At 39.5% G+C, this 21,951-nt stretch overlaps 1 protein-coding gene across 7 annotated transcripts in view; it reads right to left on the bottom strand.

Moving 5' to 3' along the window:
- LOC114877542 (nephrin-like) overlaps positions 1–21,951 on the bottom strand; it is a 279,693-nt gene that overhangs the window by 10,726 nt on the left and 247,016 nt on the right. For 4 of the 7 annotated variants that reach the window (XM_046288951.1, XM_029190226.2, XM_029190230.2 and 1 more), the window contains 5 exons: positions 20,841–20,971; positions 18,597–18,756; positions 8,351–8,644; positions 5,275–5,595; positions 694–1,038 (listed from right to left, as the gene is read on the bottom strand). In XM_046288951.1, the coding sequence (XP_046144907.1) occupies positions 694–1,038; positions 5,275–5,595; positions 8,351–8,644; positions 18,597–18,756; positions 20,841–20,971 (1,251 nt within the window). The remainder of the gene's footprint in view (positions 1–693; positions 1,039–5,274; positions 5,596–8,350; positions 8,645–18,596; positions 18,757–20,840; positions 20,972–21,951) is intronic. The other 3 variants (XM_029190227.2, XM_029190228.2, XM_029190231.2) reach the window with 3 other exon arrangements.

Raw genomic sequence — 21,951 nt, forward strand, 5'->3', positions numbered from 1 at the left:
ATCACGACGGCACGATGCGCTCAGACCAGAAGGCTAACTAGTTTGGACGCAAACTCGATCGAATTTTAATCTGCGACCAATTCAGAACGGCTCGCTAACTCGAAATCGAATATTTAGTTCGGTAGTTTTAAATCAGATTCGACGCTCTCAATGTTTCGCGAGAATTAATTAATCCGCGATGTCCTGCCACGAATTATCTTATTTTTGGAATTCGAGATCGAGTAGATAGTTTGAAAATTGATACGAAATTATGATAAAATTATATTAACACCTTTTTAGGAAGGATTCAGATTGAAGTCTAAAGAAACATCAAATAATATTACAAGAAATTACGAGAAAGGCCCAATTTGAATTTAATTTTGAGTTTCATATTATTTCCTTTACAATTTCATTAAAAATTATTCTTCCAACATATGAAACTCTTTCGAAATAGAAATTGCCCAGATATTAGCCACTAATAAGCATCGGTATAATTGGCGAATTTTAATTAATACTTCATCGAATCTCCCGCAAGATCGATCGAAACTCAAAGACCAACCTGGTTTCTCGCATTCTGGGAAGGGATGAAAGACGGATGCAGGATTTGTAAGAAGGTGAAAGGACGTGGGGATGATCGAGCGTTGGAGGATAAATAAAAAGGGTGGTCCGCGATGGCGCACGCTGACTCGAAATCGAACACTAGCTGGCCCCTACCTGGGTGACGTTGATGCTCCTGTGTCTTACCCTCCTGAACATAGTGCGGGCTGTGAAGAACCGTGGCGTCGCTCACCGCGTGCTTCGTGAACGTCCTCAGGGATAGCACCAGACCGGAGTAACTCCTCTGCTCGGGTAGATTCGTGATCTCGAGCATACTAGGCGTCATGCTACTCGCGGAGCCCAGAAGACGATTGGTGTAAGCGTCGAACACCTGCAGCACATAGGTGGCAGGCCGAGGGTCGATGTACTCGCTCTCGGCGCAGCTCACCCTCACCGTTGTCCGACTCTCTTCCATGATCGTGCAATTCTCCGGGGGTGGAGGTTGCGCCAGCCTCTCACCTGCTACCATACCGGCACAACACACCAGCCTCAGCCATCTTCTACAGCTACTTCCGGGGTCTTTTCATTGGGGGGACATGTTCAAGGAGGAAGGGGTGGTGTTTATCGTTTCTCGAGGGTCGTTTTTCCGGACACCCTTTTTTTTGTGGGAACGCGGGTCAAGTGGTACTCGGTTAGGTTTCGGGGATGGTTTTCACGGCACACCGACCGGAATAGCGGAGGTAGTTTTCATTTCGAGCGACTTTAGGGATCACCTTTCCCGGACCTTTTCATATTCCGTTTGTCCCGCTGACGATGCGCTTGGTGTTGGTAAACGTTTATCTCTGGACATTTTGTGTTACAAGGAAGTCGGATAGGTTTCGAAATGAAATTGTTGAATTTTAATAATGTCTTGGATGTTTGTCGAGTATCAAGATGTTTGGAACGAAGGGGGTGATTTTTGAAGGAACGAATAAGGGATAAAACAAATGCGATGAAATGGGGCCACAGAAAATTAAAGGAAAGTTGAAAATTTTCTTCAGAGACTATGGTACTTAAAATTATATTAACTTCTCAACGTCCTAATACGTTTTAGTTTGCCATTGAAAATAAAATACTTATCTCTTATTGAATTAAATCAACAAATTTTCCATTCAATTTAGAATAAATTTTTGCTGTAGGTTCCAGATCGTGGCTCAGTTTTATCATAATGTAACAAGCGCGTCTGACTTTTCGTTTGGTAGCTAAGTCCGTGCCGGAAGTCCGGCGAACGAGCGCTTTATCGAACGGAATATTCGACAGAAGAAGCATTACACGCGTGAACGAGTCGGAACTGCTAGACAGACCTTTTTTTTCTCCGCTCTCTTTCACGCTGTGAAAGTTCCACTTCGACAGGGGTGCGAACCAATAAATTGGCGGACGAGAATCAAGTGATGCCGGTCAACGATATCGACTGCTTCGACGGGTTTCGTTTGAAATTGCTCCCGACTATCTGGCCAAATTTTGCATTCGCAAACCCGATCCCATTGTTCATCAAACAATCCCATCTTTTTTTTCCACCCTTCGATGGTGTAATTATAATTTCAAGAGAAAGATATTTGAAGGTTGCTTGATTTGAAAGAACAAATACGAGTACAGCGGAATTCGAAAAGAATTCAGGAAAGCTTGACCGATCGGTGTTACTCTGTTGCAAATACGTATAAAATTTCTTTGAAATTAGTAGACATTTGTACTTGAAGCGTAGCATTATCAACTTGCACAAAGCCAGAAAGAAATACCCACGTTTGCGCGTTTTATCGAGCCGAGGGTGAATATCATCGATTCGCGCTACTTGACGCTCTGCCAGCTCATTTATTGACGCATACTACTGCGCCCGAGACCCATCCACATTTAATACCCCGAGAACAAACAATATTATCCGGTTTACAATCTCCCGTTACCTTTATCGAACAGCTGTGCATCGTTTAAACGCCATTTAATTCTTATTTTTCCCTAAACAAATTAAATCTACGCGATTGCCCATTGAAAAGAGCGCTTTCAAAGTGTTTACCCCCAATAAAGGGTGGAAAAGTCAAAAGGGCGTGAAACGAGTATAGAATAAAATAAAGATACATCTATTTTTGCATCGAATCCATTAAATTCATAAATTGTTAATAGTTCAACAAATATTTTAAATAACGTCGTTTAATTAGCCTAATTGCAAGAGGCATACTATACTCGAATAACCAAAAAAAAAGAACTATTAACGAGAGGGGTTACAATTAGAACGCGAGCCAACAATTCGGACAGACTACACTGATTTCCAGTTAGCCAACGGACAGAATAGGCAGAGTCAACCACCCCTTCTTCTCCTCCCCCTGAACCCCAATTAGCCACGCATTATTAACGCGTACTGTATACAGGCCGTTTACGGGAAAGCTGGCCCCGCGTTCCACGGTTAATTGTTAGCAATTAGCAGGAAGAATGAGCTTGCAATCTGACAGACTCGCCAGGAGAAAATTATTTTGCCAACCTACCAAGGGAACGTTTCTGTCCCGGAAACAGTTCTTTGAACCACTCAAAAAGATGGCTGACCGGTCGATATTTTATGGACCATTCAATAAAATCATTCGACCGTTCGTTAAACAAAATCGATCTAATTAAATATCTAAACGAACGCTGCGAGACTGATTATCGTAATTAGCCTCGATAATTAAATACATCCCTCCCCGTCGATTAATTACCGCGATGAATAATATCGCCAATTATAATTAATTGATCATAACTAATTTAATTAAACTATTAGTTAACCATGAATGGATCAAACAAATAAAATTGAGTATATCGATTAGAAGGAAGAATGAAAAGAGAAGTGGAGAAACAATTCGATGTCTCGAATGTTAATTACCGGACTGGAATCGCAAGCTTTTCACTCGATACGCGATTCAACGATCGTTTGCGGATAAATCGGGCTGCGTTTGCATTTCTCATTCATACGGTGCAGCCACAACTAACGACACACGGACCGCAGAGCACAGGGGACGATAATCGAGGTCGACGGGGACGAGAAGTCGATTTAGGTAGGCTGCTGGTGATCGAGGATCGAAGCGACCGATCTCGAACGCCTAATCGCGCGTCTACGATACGAGAGCTCGAGTATTTGCAGTAACGCGATGGTGTAGCGCAGGGAATTATTTTTTATTGTAAACTGAGAAAGTACGCGCTGAACAAACGTAGAAAAATCAGCAGTGCAATAGACTCTTGTTATATTGCCGTGGAAAAGTTTTCAAGCTTCCAAATTCTCATTTGAATGGGTAAGGGATATAGAAGAGCCCATCACGTGGCAATATAACAAGGATCTATTTTAATAATTTTGATAATTTTGTAATTTTTGAAAATCATAAAGAATTTGAAATGGACGAATGTAGAAGATATTTAAAAAAGTAGATTATGAAACATTTCAATTTTGATGTTTCCACGAAATGAATGTGACATTAAACAACCCGAGCTTTACGATGAATAGAATGTACAAACGTAGAGAAAGGTAATGCGAAAAAATGTGAATTTAACGTACAAAACGCGAGTCTGTTTGTAATTACGAAATTCAGTTCAGAGGTGGGTACTAAAATTAGGGCAAAGAGCGGTAAACCTGAGACACGTGTTTCGCAGAGTGTGTTTTAAACGTTAAAAAAAAAAAGAGAAATTTGGAATGAATACCTTTCGGTGTGTGTCGCAAAAAAAATGTCACGACGTGTATGAAAAGGGACTTTCACGTTTCAATATGAAAAAGGTGTGTTAAAGAGTTTAATCACGATAATAAAATCTAATTTTAAAAGAAGGAACGCAAGATTATATAAAAACGGTAGAACGGATAAAACATATTTGAAACGCGAAAGCACTGAATGCAAGAGACATTTTATGTCAGTGTAGAAAACGCGGATTTAACCGTAATAATAAGATACACTTCGAGTTTGATAACTTTGCATAACATAATATAAAATTATGTTGAAAGTGCACGTAAAATAAACTTCAATGGAAACAACTGAAGGGCATTCGTCCATGAAGTAGTTTAAATAACACGTAGTATTTATCACTGATTTTCCTTTCAAAAAACTTTTCATATGAAGTAGATTGAAATTACTAATAAGAAAGAAAAAGAGAGCCACATTTAAATCAGACAAAAAAATTATTCAAATCTACCCAAAATTCAGAAATGAATAATGCAAAGTGTCTTCATAAATTAAAAACTCATCAACGAGTGTATCGCAGGGTCAACTAATTTTCAGCTTGAAATAATGAACAAAAGCGATAAAAGAGCTCAATTTAAGAGACAAGTCATCAGAAATATTTTCCAACGCGTATAATTTATGTTAAATAAAATAATATCTAATCGAATCGAGAACGGACCGTGAGCGGACTACGAGCGGATCGACGGTACAGACCCAACCCTAAGGAAGGATGAGGTAGGCGCTTGCGATAGGATTAATGAGAAGATAAAGAACGAAGATGGTTAATTGGAGGAAGGAAAAGAAACCGATAGAGAGCCATATAGAATAAGGATGGATACGAAGAGCGTAGGAGCGCTAAATAAGAAGAAATATAGATAATCATGTGAGCACTACGATGCAAGGCCGTGCAGCGTAGCAGACAGTGCTGAAAGGAAATCGCAAATAGTGTGCATCGTCGATATCGCGTGGACGAGGATCGTGTATCGTCGTAGATCCGATCGATCCTAGTTTTGGCCAGGTGTTCTTGGTCTCGTTCAAAGAGGGTCCAACTCACCTGTTCGTCTTTCGGGTAGATTCAGGGTTGTGGCACGAAAATGGACCGTCTCGCTGCGACCCTTGCTGTTACTGGCGTACACGTAGACCTCGTAAGTGGTGCCTGGCTCGAGATTGCCCACCGAGAACAACGGAACTTGACTTGTCTGGTTGTACACTGTGCCGGTCGGTTTCGAGGATGAGCTACCGGTACCCGCTTCCCTATCCACCTGTATCGTGAATTTCTGTGGCAAACCGCCGTCGAAGCCCTCTGTGCACTCCACGTACAACGAGTCCGTCGTTTGGTTCAGAAGAGAGCAATTGTGCGGCGTGTCCGGGTGACCTGAAAAAGTAAATAATTAGTAAGGTCGAGTAACTTGTATAGCCGAGTGTTTCGAGACGGTTTCCCTCCAGGATAATTTATAATCCTCGCATGGGGGACCATGGAGAGAGACCAAATTTTAATTTAGTTTTGCATTTTGTACTACTTTCATTTTCTAAATAAAACACTGTTTCTTTAAAAATTAAACATTTCACTTTAGATTAATATCCTTGAAAATTCCTTCATCACCTGCCGTCTGATTAATATCTCTTCGCTCCACTTCTAAACATAGATACGCCTTATTAGTTACATCCGGATTCTTGGATGTACACCATTTATTTTCCCCGTAAAAATGACAGCTTAAAGCGTAACGATTTTCCGTTAAGGGTGTAATAAACGTGTTCCTGTTCGACGAAACAGTAAGATTGCTTTGTGTAGCAGAGGATCTCAGATGACTGACCTGTGATTGCGTCGACGACCGAAGGCGACGCGATTCACGAAGTCAGAGAAACTAGCATGGCAAACGTCTACCCTTCCTACGAAAACGGAATACAGAGAGGGTAGAAACACTCCCGAGTTCGTCCACGTACACGTTGCATCCCGAGACGACGACGTTTCGTCGTCTTTAATCAACAGATACCAGTTTAGTTAGGTCTTCGCTCCATATTCGACCGCTACATCTCCTCGAATGTCCCGCTTTCATGGAAGACTTTAATAGCGCTTTTTATTGCGCTATACTGGCGGTTTAGTGCCCTCAATGGTACTAAACTGCGTTTGTCGCGTATTGACGCGTTCTGTACGAACTTTAGAGTCTTCTTTTTGAAATGCAGCAATTTTTTAGTGGAGTTGCATAGAGGATATGATAGGAAGCATTTGATCATATGAATTTTGCTAAAATTATTTTTTGGTAATGGTACACTCACGATCAAATCGGGGTTCTACTAAAATTTCTTAGTTACATACTAAATTTTACAATATATAATAATTAAAAATGATATTTTGTTTCTAAACTACCTTTAATATTATTATCGTAAAAATTAAGATTTTTAGAATTCCTTCTCGTGAGTGTACCTATGGTTTTAAATAAAAATATTGCAATTCTACGACATAAGATGCTTCCTAACAACTAATCGCAAATTCACGAGTTTGCTAAATATTCCATCGAGACAAGTTTCTGAAATCAAAGGAGTACGCAACCCTTTCGCGTTTACGAGCGCCAAAAACCATTATTAACTTTTAAAGGACTCGTAATTGTATGAGTCGCAAACTCTTGTAAGCTTTCGAACTTTGAACTTGCTACCAGATATTCTCAGGAATTCTATGAATTTTTCAACGAGTTTTACGATGATTCTGTACGCCCGCGAACAAATATTAAAGCTACACTCTTTAATTTTTCTGGTAAGATATCAAATAATTTGAAAATTAATCTTTTTAATAGTGATTCCCTATAGCAAATAATGTGTTAAATTCGCTAAATAATCTTTGTCGTAGATGTTAGAATTGAATATCGTCCACGATCTTTCTCGAAAATGTATTTCTTTGGAAAAAAAGGTAGCGATGATCGCGGAGCAAGTTTGACAAAAAGAAAACAGGATATCAAACTAGCAAAGGCAAGTTTAAAGCACAAAGTCCTGCGAGTCAAAGTAGCCCCTGCACTCCGATGGAAGCTCGTAATCGCAATAGCAGCAACTATCGAGTTTTCTGAATCTGATTTACTTGCAACGTGCATTCGATCGAGAAAAAAACGATTCTTTCATCGAGCGTTGCTTTTCAGTTACGTCTCGTTAAGGGGTCGTCAAACACAGGAAACGAGACACCAAAGTAAGAGAGAGAGAGCGAAAAAAAAAGAAAAATACGGAAACGGAAGTCCAGAGGTGATGGTCGTTGTTTCTAATCTGCATAATGAGGAAACTTTTTAAATCTAATTTACGTCTATCAAGCGTTCCCCTGAAGAGACGCTTTTCTCCGGATTACTTAGCTCGCCTGAGACCCGGTTACTTCTTTCCTTCCATAAATCTCGACGATTTATATTTACTAAAATCTTAATTTCCTCCGTTGTGCAGTCTGTTACATAATTAAAAACCAAGTTTTTTCCCCATAAAATAATCTCCCGTCGGGCTTCCCTCGGATGGCTTACGCCGAGACACAATTTCCTCGACGCGTATTATTTCAGCGCGTTCGCGCGTACCACTTAAAGTAATGCGAATTCTCCTTGGATTAAAGGATCATCCGTCGGTGAAGCACGCTTTTGAAATACTGACCGTCGTTAAATATGAATGCTTTAATGTCGCGAAGAAGTTGCTTGATGTTCCTATAGCGGAAGCATTCTTTTTTTCCTCCCTCCTTTCTATGCCATGTAAATTTCACGAGAGAAACACCGTTCGCGCTTTCATTCGAGGAGAATACATGATTCGTTGCTTTATGAATGTTTCAAGTTCGATCTTATCGGAGATGAAATAAATGGAACAAAAATTATTATTTATTTCATAAGAGTACACGTTAAATGTGTAGTGTTTACTAGTTGCAGACAAGTAGAATGAGCGCGTATATGGTCAGACAAGTAGAGGAAAACACGAATCCAAGGTAGTTAAATGATTTAATTTAATCGAATCGATCCCCGGCGTGCTGATTTAATTTGAAGAATAATTGAGTAATTTCAATATAGTTACCATTCATTCTCAATGGTCCTCTTTCATTCTGAGAAAGTTTTATCGAAATTCTTGTGTTGGGATTACAATTACCTAAAAAATATAATTATTTGATATTAAAAACTCACCAGCTGGCACGATGTGATAAACACAGGGTTCGAGTTGTGTCCCCTGATCATTGGTACCCCAACAAAGAAGGGTACCGTAGTCTAATTCTGTCATTGGCGTGTACGAAGCATTGGAACGCGTTCGTTCGCTGGTGACGTGTGCCTGAGGTATGTCGACCGCTTCCATCGTATTATTGAACTTCCAGGTGAACGTTACTTCCGATGGATTTGCTTCGAGCTCGCACGGTATCCTTGCGGTTTCCTGTCGCGCCACGCCGAACACCTTCGCCTGGCCTTGGTGACAGACAGGTGTAACTGAAAAAAAGTTACGAAAGATTCGTTCAGTTTAAATTCCTATATCGTTGCGTCAAAATTTGAAAAAATTAATAATTTTACGTATACCTTAACCCTCGATTTTTAGTGGCATTGCAAATAGAATAATATTGAAAATTTAACAAAAAGAGAAGATTAAGAAATTTTCAAATTGTTATAATTTGCAATTATCACCTGATAATTATTCTTGCTCGTTATAAAAAATTTTATAAGAACAATGAAACCTAATATTTCGTATTTTTGAAACGATGATTTAGTAAAGTCAACGATCTACTTCATCGGCTGTCTAGTCGTGGAATTTCCTTCGAAGGGCTGAACAGCTTTGAACAGCAGCACATAAGTTGAGCCTTTTGATCCAGAACTTTGACGATGAGTGATCGACTGGTATCTAATATTCGTACAGGACAAAGGTAACACGATTATGGAGCACTATCCATGATTAAGCATTAATGATACAATCGATGTTCGTGCGTCATTCCCAAGTCCTTGTCAACCACAAGCTAGGCAGTATCAGATTTCACGGTAACATATAATACATAATATATGTATATAATATATGTAGTATATGCATCGGAAGGTACCTACTCTCTCGAAGGGTAGTAACATCATTGAGGTGCACCCTTTATTGCTGTCACGAACAGAGAATATTCGTAAACTCACCATCGAAGGAGATTGCGTTTCAAAAGGTTCCTGATTATCCACAATCACAGCGATTCGGGTGAACTTTCGCATAATCGTATCATTTTAATTATTTGAAATTATTATCACGAATATTTTCATATATTCACCGTCCAGGGATTAATACGTAATTCACGTTACATTCTAACTCTTCCATCGTGAACTTTACTTTGTATTATTACAAAGTTTACGCATTCATTTTCAGCAAACTTTTGCATTATAAAATCGTGTCAGACTTTGAAAATCGGCCATTTGATAGGCGACAATTTAATACCGCTGAAAGACCCATTCCCGCTAACGTAAAACTGTTGCAAAGAAGAAGAAGAAGAAAAAGAAGAGGAAGAAGAAGAAGAAACAAAGTGTCGTTAAAAAATTCGTTTCGCCATCGAAACGATCCAACGTCTCGGGAGGAACGAGTCACGCGGAAGTACGGTGTAGGAAAAGTTTTTGACGTCCGTACAGAGCGGATGTTACGGTAGACGAGTGCCGGATATCGCGCAGAATTTCCCGAGTAATCTAATCAATGAAAGGTCAGCCCCTCTTGCACTCATCCCCCTCTGCATCTCCTCGCCGGTTCACCAGTCACCGATGTACCATCCCTGTGTACCCTACACGTTCCTTTACTTTCCGCTTCTACGTACAAAGTATTATTGAATTTCTAGGCGAATCGAGGGACACTTCCGTACCGAGTCGATGTCACAAGGGATCTTTTGTCAGGTTACGCTGGGTATCTTCTTTCTTTCAACGTTCTGCATCTTGCCCTCACAGTTGAATGTCAATCATAGAAAGCTATTGAATTCCGAGGATCAGCTGGCTCAATAATAATTCCATGGATTCAAAACCTTTCGTTACTTTACTTTTAATTAATTATTGCTGGATGGTGTAGTTCATTTTGTATATATAGATGACGCACCTTATGCGTCTTATACCATTCCACATGTTGCAACTGATGACACACCTTGTGCATCGCATGTTATTCTACATGAGTAAATATTTTATTTTTATTTATTTTATAAGAACTTTGACCAGCAATGTTTAAAAATGAATCCACTGTCAGCTTGTACTATAACTAGACGTCAGACTACCAAAAATGCCTGTACACGTCGAATAAAGTCTCGAAACATAATGACGTTTCGATAGATTTCTCCTCGCGTCTGCAATATTATTGAATTTTCGAAGCGAAGAGACGTCCAGCGTTTTGCGTCAATTCGCCTCCAGGTGTTCCGATTTTTCCACGGTAACGGTGTTACCGTCGTCTCGATCGTCGACATATGGCCGTTGGACAATTCAGAAATTTACGACGACCACGTCGGAAATTCCTATCGATTGGCCTGTTCACTGACAATAACGAATTAATGTCTGTCCATTAAGCATTAATGACGCATCGCCTATGGCCCCGTCATGTACCAAGCGTCTCTGCTAACTATCACAGGGATTTATGTTGCACGAATGCATAATTCACTCGTCGACGGCATAATATTATTGCAAAGGTAGACAGGTCTAGAAACTTGACGATATTCCAGTCAATCGATGGACTATGACTTCTTATACGAAATAAAGTTAGATTTTTTTACTAAGCAAATTGCTTTAGCATAAGGAAGAATTTTTTATCTCTACAAATATGCTGATGACCTAGTGCAAGCTATGGTGTAAGAGGTGAGCTTTTTTAAGGGTGAAGAGCAGTGAGTTGAGAAAAAGTTCAGAGAGAATTTTTTAGTAAGAATCCAGAGTAAAGATTCAGATGAGAGTTCACTGAATTTCTTTAGAAGATGTTACCTTTACCTGTAATGTTTATTTAATCCTTGGATGACGTACCATGGAGAGAGCCTCAATTTTAATTCAATTTTCTATTTCATATTTTTCATTCAATATTTTATATTCTAAATATTTAGAGTATTCAGTTTTGTTTTAGAAGCATTCATCTGAATCGTACATTTGTCTGAGTGTACGCGACGTGTATAGGAAAAGAACTGAAACAGAATAATTAACTTCCTCCGTATCCAAGAGTGAATTGGAACAAACTTTTCCGATTCCAACAAGTTATTCGAATCGAGTGAATAGCGGGAACATTCAGTCTGCCGAGTAGAATAAACTTTACGGTGGTTGTAAGATGTAGAACTACTAATTACCACCAACATCATTAGGTTAAACCAAATGTCGATGTAGACTGTTTGCTTGAAATTTCAAAACTGAATAATAAGTTGTTGAAAATAAAATGATATTCGAGCGATTTGCGACTTGAACGATATAGATTATTAGAGAATATTTATGAAATTATCCAAGTCGATCAGCCAGGATGATAGATTAAAGAGACCTTAACACACCACGAAGAAGCCGACGCGACGTGCCAAAACTCGGCCAAGTGAATGGATCGATCGGTATGATGCGTGGTTTGGTAGCAGACGCTTTGCTCGCAATATCCATTAACAGTGGCTAATTAATGTATCTGATTAGGCGTTGCCGGTGTATCGATGTTCATACATCATCTCGAGTCACAAGCATTCAGAATGTACCCGATATCTGCATGCAACCTGCTGATACGTTGCAGTATTCCGCTGGCGAACCGCGGTAAATGTTAATCGCTTGAAAGTTACCGGCTCTTTCAAGAAATCTTTGATCGATCACGCCTCCTCGCGTATCCTTAAACGAGCAAGCCATTAAGGACGAACGCGAAGACTATAAGAAGAATTTCTATTACCCTTACAATCTAATCACGATTAAATGCAATGATTTTTCATTTTATAACTACGCTTTATTGAAATTGTAAAAGTGACAACTTCTTTTCCAACAAGTGTTTTCTATAATAAAAAAAAAAAAAAAAAATAGAAACACGTAGAAAGGAGGGTTCGGAGTAGACCAGAAACGAAACTAGCTCCAGCGGAGCAGGAAATTAATGGCAATTAGGTCAAAGAAAGGAGGATACTGCATCCTGGAGGCGCAGAGATACGTAGAAGGTAAGTTTAATCGACGCGCAAAGGTAGAAACTGCGCGAAAGTACGTACGTGCACGGAATTCACCACGTTAAGGGAGGCTCGAACAACGTGCATACGCAAACACGTGCAAGCATCAACGAACACCCGTAACTGGGCCGAGGATCATTGAATTTAACCCAGCTCTTATTTTCTCGGAGCTACCACGATTACCATAATACATCCCATTTTATTCCGTAGACGCGTGTAGAAATTTTTTTAACACACAGCACGATCATATTCTGCACGATTCAATTGATGACGCACCGTATGCGTCCTATGTAATTTTATACGATATAGTAATGACGCACCGTATGCGTTCTACGCTAATTTACATGTTCCCACTGATGATGCACCATATGAGACTTCTAAATAAATTGATGTAATTAATAAGTATTTAAATTCAAGTAACGAATGAATAGTAGATATCTAATAATAAGTGTAAAAAGGATCCGAACTTTTAGAGATCATCCTATAACGAAGACCTCGGTTTCTAACTACTTAAGCAATCTCGTTTGCGAAATAAATTAGCCCCAAGTGGTTGCTCGAAATTTTTTCAATGAACATCGAAAGTTTAACGAAGGCTGATAACGTCACGAAACCGAGAACCTCTCTTTATCGTTCACCATCTTCCCGAAACATTCGAGGAAAAAAGAAATGCATCTAGCTGAGGTTGTACCGATTCAATCTTTCTGTGAATTGACCCGGAATGCGTTTAAGAGTCAAACAATATCCTTGCAACGATGGTATAATGATCATTTCGAATAAGGGTACCCACTGAAATTGAGTAGTATAATTTAAAAGTTCCTCTTTAATTTCATCGATATCTATTTTTTTTTCTGAGCTAATTTTATTAGCTGGATCACATTAGTTCATCGTACTTTTTAATTTATGTTATTAAATTTTATTTCACGCATCAAGTGAATACGAATTTTAAGTAATGAGTATATCCGTTGGCATTTGAAATGAGTGAGCAGTGGAATGGCAAGAAAGAAATTACACAGCGATTAATTTGACGGGCGAGACCATTAGCGAGGTGTCCGTTCTCCTTCAAATTATCGTGGGTGACTGTTTCATAGAAACGGGTATTTAACGCTGTCTCCTCTAACATCATAATGTGTTCGATTATTAATCACATTGCGTCGGGGCTGTGGTTAAAAATAAATTTTCGGCTGGGTAGTTAGCCTCGTCTTGCTATTCTGTCAGTCATAAAAACCATCAGCGTCGTTTCAATTTTACTTTGCAGCGAATACAATTAGGTAAAAATAGAGTAACGATTGATTGACGTGAGTTCCGTCTGGATGTTTAAGGACGTCATGGAAGAACATGATCGCGTCGCGACGCGGCACTGTGAATTTTTAAGGGTTGTCATATACCTCTTCCCACAGGATTCCCTCGTTTATCGACAGTGTACCATCAGTACACATTTGCATTATTAAAAAATTTTGATTTCGTTATTCAATGCGATAAAATAGTTGAGAAGTTGATAAACGATGGAAGTACATTTAATTACCCGCAAATTCTATATAAAAGTTTAACGACTATCGTGTTTTATTTAAATCCGGATATTTATTGTAATTATATCAAATTGAATGTAACAAGAGAAGCACGTGAAATATTTTAATATTGTAGGATTTCATTCATTTCTTACCATTTAATGGTTTACGAACTCCGCGCGGTTACTTTATGATTGACTTGTTCTACTTAAATTTTAGAAAGTTAATCCAGCTATTAAATATAACATGACCCTGTGCATAGAAGGTTTTAAATAAGAATAAATTTTCACTGCAAATTCTAAATTACATGCTGAATTTCAGATATAACGTCCGCGTATGATTGACGATTGACTTGTTCTACTTAAAACAGCAAGAACTTACAATTAACCTAGTGCTGTTCACTTCAACCGTATATTTAATTTCTTAAATATATATAATTCTTTCACGTGATCTGTCTTACGAACTAAAGAGTCGTTCAGCAGCCATTCATCAACCGGTAACAATGCAACGACCTAACATTTCCGACACACCACAATTCTACGACTTTCTCACTTTTTACAAGAAACACGATGGATTAAATTCCAAAAGCATTACCGCTTTTCCACGAACGAACTCGACGTGCTTTTTCGAGAATCACCAGCGGCGAGTTTAATGCTTTACTCGAGCAGAACTACTTCGTCTTCCGTCGGCAAAACAATCAGAATTATTCCAGAGCAACAAGCGGTCCGCTTGACCGAGGGACTTTTCAATGGTGACTCGCGTGGCCTCGTTTGGCCATTTATTTCAATGAAACTTTTTTCATGGACGGTGCTTGTAAAAAATGAAGAAAAAAAAACGACCTTTAACTGAACCTTAAATTCTCACCGGTTATCCAACAATTATTTCCCGTTTAATAAACCCCTTTTTCGCCCGGGTTAAACGCCGTGAACGTTAGCATTTCATTCAAGATTTCTTTTGTAGCCACGGTTGGGTCTCGCGTTCCTCCGTCATTTTACAGCCAACTAAGCGGCTTAAGATCGCGCTGGACCACGCGGCAGGAAGAAACCGGCGTTGCGCGTAATTATATGTCCTAAAACTGAATTGAAACGTTAAGCTTCGTTGACGCTCTAAATGGAGCCCGAAAACGACAACCTTCCAGCTTCTATTTGCATGTAAATTATCACCAGGCGAAACACAAAGCGATAGAGAAGTGACCCAGGCTGAAAAGGAAACGCGAACGAATCGAGTGCCGTCGAGCCGGAGTCACTTCGTTCCGGAGAAAACGACTTCATCCCGCGAATTATGCTCCTCGTTATACGCTAATTCGCCTCGCGCCGTCCATTGTTTTCGTGTAACACGGTTTACGGACTCTCTAAGGGCGAATCGTTTAGACCGGAAAAAGGTCAGAATCGCGAGCCAGACGGACAATTTACGTGTATTGTTAGAAATGCAATTTTTCATACAGTGCAATTTTCGAATTAATTAAAAATTTCAAATGAATATAAATCTTCGAACTTAGAAAATGAAAATAAATTGAAATTCGGGTTCTCTCAATGAATATATCTACTATTTAATAATATTTTCATATTATTTAATTTTTATATGTTTACGATATTGAACGCATAAAACACTATTCTAATTTAGAAGTGTCTCATCCAACAAGTTAATGAACCTACCCAACACCTTCGACAGCTTAATAAACTTGCCAACGAGCGCGCAACTTTCGAACTCTCCATCGAGCACGGAACTCCGGAAACGAAATTTATTATTTAGTCGGGAACTGGCCGATCGTTCGTCTTCCTGGAACAATTACCCAGCTAACTCCCTGTGCCCTAGTCTTCAACCGGTCCGCTTCGTTAGACCCTCGGGTAATTCGATGTAACAATTAACCAACAAAATTGATACGGTCCGTCATGGAGGTTGCATCGTCCATACGATTCTGTCCTTTCAACGAAAAACAAATAATTCGCTAGGAACTCGCTCAGTTCAATTACAATAAAGATGCAACAGAGATGCATAGGTGTTACTCTAGAACCGGTCGATTCGATGCACGCTGCATACCCGGCTTGCATACACGTGCAGCTTTCTCTACATATGGCGCCTATGCAAATTTCCCCGATAAACCGACTGTAATGATTTAGTGCGACCCTTAATGTCTGTGCAGGAGAGTGACACCGAGTTACGCCCACGCGTTCGTCTTACGAAATGTGGTTTCTTGTATATGAAACTTAGTTTGATATAGAATCTCATATAGAATCAACCGATTAATACTCTTCAATAAAAAAGTGAAAATTAAAAGATATTTTTCTCAACGAACACCCTGGTACATTCCAATCGCACAAAATCTCTCTCGCGTACAGAAGCATCCCATTCTCGTCCATCATAGCTCGCGCATGGTCTGCAGTTTCCGGTTCGAATCTATCGGAACGTCCACGTGGCACACGCATATAATTCCGCGCGATCCGACCGCGTTCCCTGTATACAGGTTCCGCACGATTCGAATCTCATCAAACACCGCGACACTCGACTTCCTTTAACTGGCCGAGACGGCCGGTTGAACCCGGCCTACATGGCCGCAGCCATCGAATTCCGGCATGTGTCAGAACGGTACCCGGGTCCTCGTCGATGGTCGGGCAGTTGCAAAGCGTGTACGAGCGGCCGCCATGCGGTCCAGCGGATTAGCCGTGCCAGTTTACCGTCGTTAAGGCCATTACACACTGATTCGCTAGCCCGACCATATGGACGGCTGAGGCAAGACCGACGACTGTCAGCCGATCGTAAGTTACACGAGCACTTGAGACACCGGATTACGCTTGTAACGCCCGAGCGCGACGCCTACACGCGCGGAAACCGTGCGGCGACACGTTTGCGGCAAGATCGATCGTTCTACCATCGAATGAGAGATTACCGTAGTGAGTGAAGGATCGTTGGTTTAACAGAATGCCGGAAAAATTGATTACCATGATGGTTTAATCGGTTCGTACCACGAGCTAATTCAGACGTTCTCAGAAATTCTGATTCCAGATTTCTGATAAGTATTCGGCACACTCAGATTCGAATACTACATTGCAATCATTTATAAATGGGTATTAAATTGAATTTTTAAACGAAAGCTAAGTTTGGAAATTAAAATTGAGCATCTCTCCATGGTTCGTCATCAAAGGGTTAACCTTGGAGCATTAAACCCATCTTTTAGGATACCAGTTTATCTTCTACACTTTATTTATTTATTCTACTAATTTATTTTCAATTTTGAAGCTGAAAGCATCTGGCGTTGATCGCTCCAGTAATAGATTCCTTCTATGTCTGACAGTAGTACGATTTTAAGTAGTATAGGTAAACCATTGATCAGACATCACCGAATAATGAACTTTCCCTATAGAATTCGTAACTAAATCAATATATAATTTGTATAAATGATCAAATTTCTTATAAATCTTCAAGACTATTGAGTGCAGATCTCAAATTGTCCAAGTATTAAAGCCACATTGTAAAGTGCAAAAGTACCGTCGTATTACGCGATTCCATTATGTTCGGTCGTTCGAAACGACGAGAATGACGTTGGGAAACAAGAGAGACTTTGTTAAACAGAAAAAGAAACGACGTTACATCGCGAACGGTATTGTATCGCGGAATTTCATGATAGTCGTTGGAATTTTCGCTTTACGCGTGTTCTCTTATTCTCTCTCTCTCTCCCTCTCTCTCGTTAAACGTTTCATTACGTGGTAAAAGCGTGTTATTACGATTCGGTTTTCTTGAAACGCGTTTTAGCGGCCACGACACACAGCTTTTTGCCATCTCCTTTCCCCCGACTGGCAATCCGTTTCGAGCGTCTGTTTGAACAGGTAGAGGTACGTAACGACGTCTGGGCTGTCGTTGTATAATGTCGCTTACAGGAAACGAAACGAAACGTACTTTCTAAATATTTCCGCAGCGAAGCGGAAACACCAGAGATCTCTGGTTCGTTGCACGCGAATTGCATAGCTGAAAGGGTTCCACGGGCACGATTTCATTTTCAGTTGTCCTGGCAAATGATCTGTTTCGCGATATTGCAGTGAAGGATGTTTGAATAAAAGAAGAGAGGGGAGTCGCGGAGTGGTGGGTCTGGTTTAATGAACGCGGTGGTAAACGTTGTCGATTGTTGTTCAAGGGTTGACATAAAAATATTTACTGTTCCACCTCGTAATATCGAACTTTTCTATTGTTTCCCCTTTGTTCGCCACTCCTTTGAACAATTTTCTCCACGGTTTAATTAAATCTCCTTTTTTTTTCGCGAAGATCAGGTCAACGCGACGTTATCGTAGAAACTCTTAATGAAAAAAATTTGTAATTAATTTTGCGGATGTTGTTGCAGAGAAACGTTTGAACGTGCTACGCTACTGTTGCCGCTCGTTTGTTTGGTAATTTCTCCGCGTCAAATTTATTTTAAAATAATTTAGCGAATTTAATAAAACATTATCTTTGATTTCATTGAAAATCCGGAACAATATGTCAAATAACTATTATCAAGAATTAAATGATATATCAATTAAAACCGACCAGAATTCGAAATAGCATATCAATTAAGCCCTTCGAACTTATAATACACATCGATCATTTATCAACCGGTATTATAATACTTAGTTGCTGTCGCTCTTCACAATTTCATGATTTTCAGCTTCATGTACATTTTCAATGATAGTATGAAATATTTCCGCGATATTATTCCAATATTCGTGATGGTTGAACGGATAACGGGCTCTAAAATCACTGAAATCCGTGATATCCCCCTCTAACTACAATCGAAAATGAACAGCCAACCAATATACTCACATTTGATGTCCAGATTCAGAGGGTTGCTCACTCCGTCGCCTTCCTGATTGCTACCGATGCAAGTATAGATCCCGGCTCTGCTGCGAGTCACGCTTTGCAATACCAGGCTTTGATTGCTGATTATTGTTCCCGTAGCTGGATTATGGTACAACGGATTGCCCTGTGAATTGCAAAATCGAAGATACAATGCCATCGATCGGATAAGGTATCTTCGAGGGATCAATGTAACATACAACAGATAAATCTAATCCACTCAATGTGTATCGCCTGTATTTAAAATTAGGTCTCTCTCCATGATCCGCCGTTCGAGAGTTAATAATTTGCAAAAATCTAATCGTTTATATTTCTAAACTATGGATTTGTTAACTTGTTAGGACACAAATTTTTAGTAAAATTGATACAAAAATATAGTTATCTTCGTCTCTCTTACAAAATAACCATCAAATTAGGGTAATTTAGATATCAGCATGGTAAGATCATCGAGAGCTACCGCTTAACGAATACGGTGTCGTTGAGGATCAATTCCGTCGCGTAACAACGTTCTCCTTTTCTTCACGGGGGGATATCGGCAGGTAATTTTGAAGTGTATACCCATTTCTCGATGATTAATGTTTCCTCGGATTTGACGGGAAGCGTCGATCGCGGAAAAAAAAGAAGAAACGAGAAACACGAGCGCGATGAAGGTCGAAGGGTGGTGACAGTTTTTCAATTTCTCAACGTCTTCGACAATGTCTTCCGTTCCTGGTCCTTTTTTCAAGCCCCGGGAACCTCCTTCGAATGTTCCTCGAAATACACTGGCAGCTACGGAAATCTTCTTCGTCCCGTCCTCGAATCAAACGAAGAATCGACAAAGAGCCGCGACTACAACGACATTATGATCCGGAGACGCGCGAAGAAATATTTATGGAACTCGGGGCAATATATCGACACAAAAGGCACCGACGTCGTCTGCGTTTCTTTTTAAATAAATCTGCCCTTCCCCCCCTCCCGTGACAGAGAGATCGTAATCGCTCCGCGCGAAATTATATTTCTTTGAAAGGATCCTCAGACACGGGGTATAAGCGCTTGTAAAACGAGCGATGGTGTTCGGATCACTGATTCAGGGATCTAATAAATTTTTCGGGCGTATTTCTTAATTATCACTATTTCTTTCAAATACACAAATTGTTCCAGTGTATTTTTTCAATAAAACTAGTGTAACGATGTTATATAAACGAAGGATGAAAAAAAAAAAGGGTAACGTGAAGTTTCAACAATAGCCAATCATTTTCCCATGGCTTTTCAGCGAAACATTTATGGGTCTATTTACAGAACAAATTGGCAGAGTTTGATCGTTTAATTTAGAAATACTCTGTACAAACATATCTTACGATGGCATACAAGATATTCCATTGAACGTTGCCAAGGCAAACATCAATTTTACACACATGAAATCATCTTTCGCGTGAAATTGTTCAAAGATCTTTCGCGATGAAAAATATACAGAGTATATGTTTTGCATTATTATACTAACAATAAGTAGGACAGCATGTGTTTGTGATTCATTAACAACTGGCGATGGATTGAATGCGCTAATATCAAACATTAACGCTGAATAGGAAAGCATGTTCATTGGCACAAGTAATAATTAAACAAATCCTCGCGGTATGATTGCTGTACATTTCCACATCGTTGGAGGATCGGATCGGTTAACGAACAATTGACTTCGTTTTCTCTAGTTGCCCTGTATCCACGGTTAATCAAGGAAATTTATGAACTACGTCTAACAAGGGAACCGCATGAACTGGTGCGCTCTAATCGCAATGAAACTTTAGAATAACCGGGAAATTGAAGGATATTTCATTCATATTTGGTTGGCATAATTAGTAGTAAATACCCATAATTTAAATTCGAACGTGAATAGATAAGCAAGGGGAAGAATAAATGATAAGACATACGAGTCCTAACAAGTTAACCAGTCCCACTTAGGGTTACGTCGACGACTCGAAAACTCGTCGATAAATTTCTTATCGACATGAACGACAGCTATTAGTTTGGTGAGGAACGCTTACGCGACGGTTTCTGCTCGTCTCGGATCAGCATGTAAATTTTAAACGGAAACTTTGCGTCACAGGTGCGCAACCCGTTCGGTTATCTCGTCTTTCGATTAAGCTTCGTTCTCGTTTCTAAATTATTGATTCCGAAACCGCGAGGCGAATTCGTTATACGTTTTCTGTATAACTGTACGGAAATATATGGACTTACGTTATGTTGCCAGGAGACTTTGTAGACCCATGGATTCGATCTGATATTGCATTCGAAGTAAACGTCGATGCCCTCTCGGATGGCACTTAAATTAAGATTGCTACCCAACTCGAGGGTGACTACTGGCTCGTCTGAAATTTGGAAAATTAATTATTTGAACAAGTTGCTTCAAAAAAACACGTCGATGCTGTTGAAAATTTCATGAGTTAGTATTTTTACTTCGAACACATATTATCCATTATTTTTCCAATATTTTGTTACTTCTGTTAAGTAAGTTCTGTTGATATAAAATTTCTAATTAGGTAAGTTAACAAATTTCTAATAATATTAATAATGGATTTCCATAGAAATTCAAATGTCATCCTCACAAATGCCAACTTGTTAGAAATATAAAAATTTAATTTTCTAATGAAGGAATAATAAACGAGAAATAATTCTTTTACTGAAACTGTATATGTTTCATCAGTTTACTACTTATAAGGAACGATTATACGCGTTTATATAATAAACCGAGTTTATACAGTAAACAGCTATTACTAACCAGGATTTTCAGCACAAGCAAGTTAAATTACCGTTTCTACCATAATGCAATATTGTCCGCTCTGATAACAACAAAATCAATTTTCCTTGTTAATCCTTCCACGCCAACATCCTCCGGCAATCTACCGGAGATCAGAAAGCTAAATCACACTGCACTGATGTTCACGAACACATTGCTCCTTCAAGCATCATTCTTCTATAAATGAAGCTTTCAATCTCATGAAACTAATCGAATATCAATACTTTTCATTAAACGTTCATAAAAGAACCTACTTTGAGACAAGAATGATTTGATGAGCTTTCAACTGAACCATTTAACGTAATTAAAAATCTTTTTCAGCGCTGGTTGTTTTCTTTAAGAAGAAGAAGAAGAAACTTCTACATATGAAAGAGACTTTCTCCATGGTCCGCCGTCCGAGGGTGAAATGATTCGCGAAACAAACTGACTGTTACCGAGATCTCCCATCACTGCCACGGTTGCTGGAGATTAACGCTGTGATTTCACTGTCCAATATAAAAGTTTCTCCCAACTAGGGTGCAAAGAAAGAAAAATAAAGAAGTAGAGGAGCAG

This window comes from Osmia bicornis, chromosome 15, assembly GCF_907164935.1.
Source record: "Osmia bicornis bicornis chromosome 15, iOsmBic2.1, whole genome shotgun sequence".
NCBI classification, from domain to species: domain Eukaryota; kingdom Metazoa; phylum Arthropoda; class Insecta; order Hymenoptera; family Megachilidae; genus Osmia; species Osmia bicornis.